This window comes from Eriocheir sinensis, chromosome 33, assembly GCF_024679095.1.
Source record: "Eriocheir sinensis breed Jianghai 21 chromosome 33, ASM2467909v1, whole genome shotgun sequence".
Taxonomy (NCBI): Eukaryota; Metazoa; Arthropoda; class Malacostraca; order Decapoda; family Varunidae; genus Eriocheir; species Eriocheir sinensis.
Window position 1 is genome coordinate 8,403,495 of NC_066541.1, and position 10,141 is coordinate 8,413,635.

At 40.9% G+C, this 10,141-nt stretch overlaps 1 protein-coding gene across 2 annotated transcripts in view; it reads right to left on the bottom strand.

Moving 5' to 3' along the window:
• The window catches only part of LOC127006683 (uncharacterized), a 91,448-nt gene that overhangs the window by 22,443 nt on the left and 58,864 nt on the right, over positions 1-10,141 (bottom strand). For both annotated transcript variants that reach the window (XM_050876877.1, XM_050876876.1), the window contains exon 3: positions 5,703-5,898. In XM_050876877.1, the coding sequence (XP_050732834.1) occupies positions 5,703-5,898 (196 nt within the window). The remainder of the gene's footprint in view (positions 1-5,702; positions 5,899-10,141) is intronic.

Genomic DNA, 10,141 nt, shown 5'->3' on the forward strand with positions numbered 1-10,141 from the left:
CATGCTATTTTTATTTATTTTATTTTATTTTATTGTAGTGTTATTCTTTTTTTTTTCGTTTTGGTCTTTTACTGGCGTGTTATTTATCTTATTTTCTATTTTTTTATTTATTTGTTTTACTTTCCCGTATTTATTTATTTTTTTTGCTTTTTCGTATTTTTTGTTTTGTTTTTGTTTGTCTTGGTCTTTTAGGACTTATTTTTTTCTTATTTTCTTGTTTTCTTATTCACTTTTTATTTGTGTTTTCTTTTATCGCTGTCTGATTTTTTTTTGTTTGTCATGTGTGAAAGGGATGACAAGTTATTATTCCTCTGTTTGATTTTATTTTTGTTTTCTAGTCACATTTTTATTTATTTTGTTTTCTTTTGATATAGGTTTCATTTTGTTTGTTTTCTTTCTTTACATACCTTGGCTTTTTACTAGCATGATATATATTTTTCATGTTTTCTTTTTACTTTTTTTGTATATTTGTTTTCTTTTATCGTGGTTTTCTTATTTTTTTCTTTACATGTCTTACCCTTTTATTAGCATATTATTTTTTTCTCATTTTCTTATTTTTATTTTTATTCTATTGTTTTCTTTAATCGTAGTTTATTTTTTTCATATGTTTTGTTTTGTTTACATGTCTAGGCCTTCGAGTGGCCGTTTTTTTCTTCTTTGTCTTTTAATTAGTTTGTTTGCGTTCAATTTGTTTATTGGCTGCTTTGTTTATTTTCTTCTGATTATTTTAGCATTTAAACACACAAACAAACAAACAAACAGAGAAACAAACATCCTCTATTAATGTGCTACTTTGCTCTTGCTAATGATGTTATCTTTCCTGCCTCATCAACGTCTTCCTCATTCACCGTTTCGTAAGAGCATTTAACTCACCCTTCGCTTGTGTCTTCCTTTGTTCGCTTCTTCCTTCGCACATTCGCTTCGTATATTCGTTCCTTTGTTTGTTCGTTCACCATGTCCTCAAGACGGAGTGTGCGCATTCTGAAGCTATATAAGGAAAGGTGTGTGTACGTGTGTGTGTTTTTGATGCGGCTAACGGACACACGCGCGCGCACACACACACACACACACACACACACACACACACACACACACACACACTGACCAAAAAACTACACCGTTAAGCCCTGATAAGGTTCCACAACATACGTCATACATACATACATACATACATACATACATACATACATACATTCATACATACATAAGTACACACATACATTCCCCTTCAAAGTTAGCGGTGTCAGTGACCTTACAAGTAATTATTTTTTTTCTTCATAGATGACCTCTTCCTCTCTCTTCTTCCTTCCTCCTCCTCCTCTTCCCTCCCCGTCCATTCTCCTTCTCCTACCATGGTCTTCCCCTCCTTCCCTCCCCCTCCCTCCTCTCCCTCTCTCTTACGAACATTCGTTCCCTTCCTTTCCTTCCCCTCCCCCCAGCCTCCAATCTCCCTCCCTGCCTCCCCTCACCTCTCCTCTCCTCTCAAGCCTCTCACTCTCCCTCCCTGGCAATCTCCTCCCTTCTCCCTGACCTCCTCTCCCTGATATATTCCTAATCTCCTTTCTGTCTCCCTTTCCCTCCCTTTAGCATTCTCTTTCTCCTTCAGCTTACTCCCTCTCTCTCATCTCCCAGCTCTCCCCTCTCTCTCCCTCTCACCTGCCTTACCTGCCCCCCTCCCCCCCGTCGCCAGGTGAGTGTTTCCCAGGTCATTCACTTTCAGGTCGACTTTAGGGCTTACGGTCTCTCTCTCTCTCTCTCTCTCTCTCTCTCTCTCTCTCTCTCTCTCTCTCTCTCTCTCTCTCTCTCTCTCTCTCTCTCTCTCTCTCTCTCTCTCTCTCTCTCTCTCTCTTTCTCTCTCCTTTCCTCTCTCACCCTACCCCCTTATCTCCCCTCTCACCTATCTCTCACTCAATCCAATATGACTTTCTGCCCCATTCGATATGACCCCTTCCTTTCTCTCTCTCTCTCTCTCTCTCTCTCTCTCTCTCTCTCTCTCTCTCTCTCTCTCTCAGAATCTTTACCATTCAACTTCGCTGCTAACCTGAAATATTAAACGAAGCACACACACACACACACACACACACACACACACACACACACACACACACACACACACACACACACACACACACACACACACACACACACACACACACACATACGCAATAAAACGATGCAAAAAAAAAAAAAACCGATATGCTGATGTGCAAAAAGAGAAAGGCAAAAAAAAAAAAAGGAAAACTTGTATAGTTCCAAGAATTTTTGCCCAGTGTTCCGAAGGGTTATATTCTCTCCCTCCTTCCTTCCTCCTCCTCCTCTCTCCCTCTTCCTTCCATTCCTTTCCTCCCTTCTTTCCTTTTCCTCCCTCCCTTCCTGCACCTTCGCTATGAAAAAAAGGTAAACTCAGTGGCCAGGTGTCAAAAAGAGGTAGGGAAGAGAGAGGAGGAAGAGGAGAAAGAAGAGGAAGAAGACGTGTATAATACTAAGAGGTCAGTGTGAGAGGAAAGAAGAAAGAAAATGAGGAAAGGTGATACAAATTTGGTGGAGAAAATGGAAAGGGAGAATTAAGGAAAAGGAGGAAGAGGAGGAGGAAGAGGAGGAGACTATAGTAATGAAAAGGGGAGAGAGAGAGAGAGAGAGAGAGAGAGAGAGAGGCAAAAATATCATTACTGTAACGGAGGAGGAATATTCATAACTTAAAAGACACGCCAAAAAACTTTTATCAGGTGACCGGAGAGAGAGGGAGAGGGGGAGAGGGAAAGGGAGAAGAGAGGAGGAAGGGAGAGAGAGAGAGGGGGAGAACGAAAGGAAAGGGAGAGGCAGAGACATAGTGAGCAAAGAGGGAAGAGACACAGAAAAGGTGAGTAAAGAAAGGGAGGGAAATGTAGAGGGGATGGGAGCGAAGAGGGAGAAGGAAGAATGGCAGAGTAGAGAAGGGAAGGGAGGGAAGGGAGAGGACGGAAGAAGAAGAAAGCATGAGGAGAATGGTAAAGGAGGAAAGAGGGGAGGGAGGAAAGAAAGGAAGAAACAGTGGAGAGGAAGGGAGCGTAAAAGGAAAAAAAAAATAACTGAGAGAGGAAAAGAAAAAAAGATAAAGGGGAAGGAAGAGTACAGGGGGAGAGAACACAGAAAGGAAGGAATAGTAGAGAGGAAAGAAGCAGAGAGGGAAAAAGAACCGAGCAGGGAAGGGAGAAGGATGAAGGGGAAGGGAAGGGGGCAGTGGGAAGAGGAGAAGGGAGCCTGGATAAGTAGGGGAATATCAGAGGGAGAGGGAGAGTAAAAAGTTACGGGACGGCTATTCGGCAAAGTCTCTGATGTCAGTGATTAGTTAAGGAAAAGTTGAGTGGCCCGAAAGTATTGAAAGAAAGGCAGAATCATAGGAAGAGGAAGATATACATATATACTTGTGTACTAAAGACTTCATGTAGGAACGTTCACGATATACAAAAAATTAAGTGTGCGGCAAATATTATGTGTTCGTGTGTGTGTGTGTGTGTGTGTGTGTGTATGTGCGTGTAAGTAAAATGTTGTGTACACCAAAAAATATTACACCATGGCGCAGCATATTTACGCACATGTGTAAGTAAAAATTTGTGTACACTAGTGAATGGAAAGTTCGTGTTTAGGAGAGGCGTATAGGACACACACACACACACACACACACACACACACACACACACACACACACACACACACACACACACACACACACACACACACACACACACACACACACACACACACACACACACACACACACACACACACACACACACACTAACCAAAACGAAAATAACGGATTGATAGAAGAAAGAAAAGTTAAAAATTAAAAGCAAGAAAGAAAGAAAGAAAATATACAAAAGGAAAAAAGGCAAAGAAAATGAAGAAACAAAGCAATTCTCTCTCCCTCTCCCTCTCTCTCTCTCTCCCCTCTTCGTAACACAGTAGCCGGCCACACAAATTTACCTGCGACAAGTAACACCACCTGCAGCCTCCCTTAAAGACTGTACTTACCTTGATTACCTGTACAGCCGGCTAAATTATGCATCAGCCCCCCGGCATCCCCCCTTCCCCCTTTTCCTCCAGGCATGTATAAAGGTTTAGATGAAGTGGAAGGTGGGAGGGAATCAGAAGGGCGAGACGAGAGGTAAAAGATGAAGGGGAAGAAAGGGCAGAGATGAAGACGGTGAGGAGGATGGTAAAGAAGGAGAGAAATTTGATGAGAAAGAAGACTAAAATATGATGGGGGATAGATAGATGGATAGATAGACAGATAGATAGATAAACTGAGAGATAAGATAAGACAAGTGAGAGTGAGGAGAGAAAGAGATTTGATGAAAAAGAAAACACTAGAAAAAGGGGAGATAAATAGAAAGATGGATAGACAGATAAAGATAAACAGGTCGATAAGAGAGAGTGAGAGAAAGAGTGGAGACAAAAAGAGGGAGAAGTTTTACATTCTGAGGGAAATAAAGAAGGAAGAAAGGATGGAAGGAGGGAGAGAGGAAGCAGGTGAGAAAGAGGGGGTTTAGGAGAGTAAGGTGCGAGGGTTCAGGTGTGTGGATGCGTGGGAATTTGCGTGCGTGAGGAAAGGTATGGAGGAGGAGGAGGAGGAGGAGGACGAGGAGGAAGAGGAGGAGGAGGAGGAGGAGAAGAGAAGGGGGAAAAAAGAATAGAGGAAAAAGGATTGTGAGAAAATGAAACGTGTTGGATCATGTTTGTGGAATGGAAGGAAAGAAGAGGAAAGGAAAGGAAAGAAGGAAAGAAGAGAAGACAAAAGAGGAGTAAGGCAAGACGTAGGAGGTAAAAGGAAGAGCCAGACAGACAGACAGACACAGGCAGACGGGGACGGATAGATATACAAAGATAGACACATACATACATACATACGCATACAATGAAAATGGAACGGGATATGAAGTGAAAAAAAGGAAAAAACTGTACCGGGTGAAATACAAATAAAGCCGGAAATCCCCTCGAGTGCAGATTTTCAATGTGGAGCAAAAGACTCGGAAAACTTTGACTGTTAAAACGACGCGACGAAAAAACAGAAAATAAATAAATAAACCCAGAAACAGCCGCGCGATGAAACTGGCTAGAAAAAAAAAAAAAACAGTTCACAGCAACGCAATGAAACTAGTATACAAATAAAAAAAAGAAACGAAAAGCGCAATAAAACCAGATAATAAATGAAAAAAAAATACCGATGCGCAATCAAACTTTTTTTTAATAAGAGAGCCATGAAAAGACGCATCGTAACTTGTTAATAAGATAATAATAAAAAAGTGCAGTGAAAATAGTTGATTAAAAAAATATAACCGAGGCGGTGAAACAATAAAAGAATATCCGCGAGACACAAAGAAACTAGTTAATAAATAAGAATAATAACCGCGGTGTGATTCAACAATGCAAAATAACAACCTCACAGACAAGATATATAAAGACAAATAACCTTTTTATAATGATGATGTCTCTTTTAATCTCCCTCCTTCCCTCTCTCCTCACCTACCTACAAGTCTACTCACCAATTTATCTATTATTTATCTATCTTTCTATCTAGCTATCTACATCCTATCCGCCTTCCTACCAACTTACCAACTTCTATAATTTTTTCTATTTTCATCTATCTATCTATCTATCTTTTTCTCCATCTATCTATCTACATATATTTTTATCTATCATCACATCCTCCCAGTACTCACCCTTCAGAATCCTACGTAGAATATCGGCGTCCTCCTGAGTGTTGAGGAAGAAGGGCGTGGCTCCGTGGGCGTGGCAGGACCTCCGCGCCGCCCCCGCTCCCAGGCCGCCCACCACCAGCACCACCATCACCGCCCGCTCGTCCTCGGCGCCCACCACCACCTCACGCCCGAGCGCACACGGCCCTCTCGCGGCGACCTGCGGGGTGAGGACGAATAGGTGTGTTATTATTATTATTATTATTATTATTATTATTATTATTATTATTATTATTATTATTAGTAGTAGTAGTAGTAGTAGTAGTAGTAGTAGTAGTAGTAATAGCAGGAGGAGGAGGAGGAGGAGGAGGAGGAGGAGGAGACGAAGAAGGAAGAGGAGGAAGAGGAATTGTAATCTGAATAAGAGCAGTGAAAATAGACATACGAGAATAAGAGGAGGAAAACGAGTAGGAGGAGGAAGGAGGAAAAAATTATGATGATGATGGTGAGAAGGAGGAGGAGGAGGAGGAGGGAAAGAAAGAATATAAGAAGAGTAAAAAAAAAAAAAACGTAGATATATAAGAGGAGAAAAACGAGTAGGAGGGAGATAAGAGTAAGAAAGGTGAGGAAAATGAAGAATAAAGGGAGGAGTAGAAAGAGGCGTTGAAGGAAAAGAGAACATAAAAACGAGTAGGAGGAGGAGGAGAAAGGGGAGGAAAACGCGTAGGAGGAAAATGAGGAGGAGGAGGAGGAGGAGGAGGAGGAGGAAAACAAGTATATTAATAATAGTTATAGTGGTGGAAGTAATGGTAGGAAGAGATGGAAGAAAAAGACGGGAAATGAGGAGGAGGAGGAGCAGGAAAACAAGTATATTAGCAGTAGGAACAGTGGTGGTAGTAATGGTGGGAAGAGATGCAAGAAAAAGAATACAGAAAGAGTGCAGAAAACTACATAACAGATACAAAAGAGAAGGACATCAAAGCAGAGGTGAGAAAATGAAAGGGGAGGGCTGAGACGGTGAGACGGAAACGAGAAATACACAGCAAGACACAACAATAACAAAAATAGACGAGGAAAGCGACACACAAAGCGGAGAGAAAACGGAATAAGGAGAAAACGCAGGATGAAGAGAAAGAAGAAAAACATGACAGAAAACATTTAGCGAGAAAGAAACAAACAAACAGACACACACATCCTGACGGCGGGAACAATTACATATCATAAAATGTTACAATAATACTAAAAAAATTGTTTACCAGTTACGTTACATGATATTAAACCCTCATTTAATTTGCATATATCAAAGGACGGTAGTAATTCACACAGCTTGACCTTTCACACACACACACACACGCACACACACACACACACACACACACACACACACACACACACGTCCACACTCCCATACCTAAACACACCTGTGAATCAGCCTTAATTAACACCTGGCAGCGGCGACAATAAACACACACACACACACACACACACACACACACACACACACACACACACACACGCTACCTTCAAACCCATTAGTTACCCCAGCCTCGCCCCAATTAATTCTCTCTCTCTCTCTCTCTCTCTCTCTCTCTCTCTCTCTCTCAATATTATTTTTTTCCTTATTCACCGTATTTTTTCTTCCATCTGCCTTTGCTTCCCCTTGAGATGCTCTTAACTCATGTCAGCTTTCATTTTCATCTCATTATCTTTTCCTTCGACAGTAGATTACCTTCTGTAACTTGATTCTTCCCCTATTCCTATTGTTATCTATCGTCACTGCTATAATGGAAGTTTGTTATCCATTACCATCCCTATAAGTGAAGTTTTTATTCACTGTCAATCCTATAATTAATGTTTTATTCATTGTCATTCCTTCTGTAGTTTTTTTTTTTTTTGTCGATTTCCACTCCAATTATTGAATTTTTTTTTTTTTTTTACCTATTTAACTCCTATAATTGAAGTTTTCATCTATTACCACTCCTGTTATTGAAGCTTTTCTTGTTTATCATCACTCCTATAATTGAAGTTTTTATCTATTACCACTAATATCATTGAAGCTTTTCTTGTTCATCATCACTCCTACAATTGAAGTTTAATCCATTGTCACTTCTGTAAATCAGTTCTTATTTCATCGTCACACGTATATGAGTTCTTATTTATTGTCACCGACCAAAATGAAAACCTTTGTCTCCAATTCCTTTGCAGTCTCCAGCGACTCTTTTCCTCCACATTTGGCTGTTAATCATTCCTTACATTCCTCCTGAACAGTCATTAATCCACGTCCAGACCTTGGCGGGGCTGCACGTTGCCGGCCACGAAGGTGCAACACGCAGGAGACAATGACTGAACACGTTTTTTTTCCTTCAGGGGACACTGCAATTGATTTCTCTAATTATTCCTGAGACACTCGTACCTAATAATTATCCTCATTTAGTCTTCGCAAGCCAAGAATGAAAATCACGGTAATTAAATATTTTGTTTCGTATGTCTAGCTCTGCCTCAGTCAGGATTAGGACTGCATATTCGAACTGACTGCTCTTTCGGCCACCTCTTCGGATTCTTTACAGGAGCAGCGAGTAGCGGGCTTTTTTTACTGTTTCCTTTTTGTGTGCCCTTGTGCTGTCTCCTATGCTGTAAAAAAAAAATAACAAAACCAAAGTATGAGGTTTGGCCCAATAAATGAACCAGTCACTGCCTAGACCCATCACTGTCAGTCAGCACGTCTCATTACCTCTCATGACGATTGTGTTTTCGATTCCAGTAACAGCCACCTGCCACAACACTAACTTAACAATACTCCCCCAGTCCTCCAGTAGGCATCCTTATTTAGACTTCAAATTCATGGGAGAAGAGAAAGAATATATCCTCATTTCATAATTATCTCCAAAAGCAATCTCATTCCTCAGTTACCCTTTGGACAACAGACTCTGGGGATATGAGGGAAACAAAAATCTACTCCTTCATTATCTCCAAAATCCAATTCCTCCATTATAGTCATCATTTAAACTTTGAATTCTTCCTCTAATTCTGCCTTAAGTGCCTCGCTAATCTACCTAATCTTTTTATTTCCCTATAACTACCTCTGCGAACAATTATCCTTCAGACTTCAAATTCCTCCACTAATTCTAACCAAACAACCTCGCTAATCTACGTAATTTATCTTTTTTACTTTATTTTCTACAACCTCCTCTGTGAACAATTATCCTTCAGACTTCAAATTCCTCCACTAATTCTACCCTACCAACCTCACTAATCTACTTTATCTTTTTTTTTTTTCTACAACCTCCTCTGTGAACAATTATCCTTCAGACTTCAAATTCCTCCACTAATTCTACCCTACCAACCTCGCTATTCTATTTTATCTTTTTTATTTTATTTTCTACAACCTCCTCTGTGAACAATTATCCTTCAGACTTCAAATTCCTCCACTAATTCTACCCTACCAACCTCGCTATTCTATTTTATCTTTTTATTTTATTTTCTACAACCTCCTCTGCGAGTAATTATCCTTCAGCCTTATCTCGCCTAATCACAAAAGTTACTCAACCGACACGTATTCTTTCGTAACTTCAAGATCTCATCCCATATATTAGTTTACGGATGACGCAACACCACCACCACCACCACCGCCACGCCGTCATAAAGTAGACAGATCATTTTACGCAGCATGTAATAAGACTAACGGCCAAGGCTGGGCAAAAAAGAGATCACGGGAAGGAAAAAGTGGTCGGCGCAATGCATCGGCGGGTACCGGTGTTGTGGTGTTGTGCTCGGCCTTATCGCGTAAAAGACAAGGCGTTTTTTCTTTTTTAATTTACATCCACATTCTTAAGCAGCTCGGAGTTTACACGCACACACGTATTTGATAAGATAAGGCTTTCGTAGGGGTTCTGGGTAGTTCCATGGGTAGTTTTATGGGGTAGTGATAATTCGACAAGGTTTCTATATCATGAACGTGAAAACCCCCCACATATTTCATAAGGCTTTCGTAGAGGTTCTGGGTAGTTCCATGGGTAGTTTTATGGGATAGTGATAATTCGACAAGGCTTCTACATCATGAACGTGAAAAAACACTCATGAGAACAGACTTTTTTTTGCTTTAAGCCAATATTTTCAAGCATCTCGGGGCTTACACGCACACACATATTTGATAAGGCTTTCGTATGGGTTGTGGGTAGTTCCATGGGTAGTTTTATGGGGTAGTGATAGTTCGACAAGGCTTCTACACCATGAACGGGAGAAAAAAATCACCCAGGAGAACCTAACTGATAATCAAGCATCAGAGCGTTGTTTGGAGCTGGAGGTGGGCAGGCGCAGGCAGGTGGGGCGCTCAAGGATAGGAGATCGTTCTGGTTTGTGTTCCTGGGTCTGTACTTCCTCCTGCCTACGACTTGAACACTTTCTAGGCGGGAGTATCAAGACATCCCTCCAAATGAGTCTGACCCTCTGTTTTGAAATTCTAC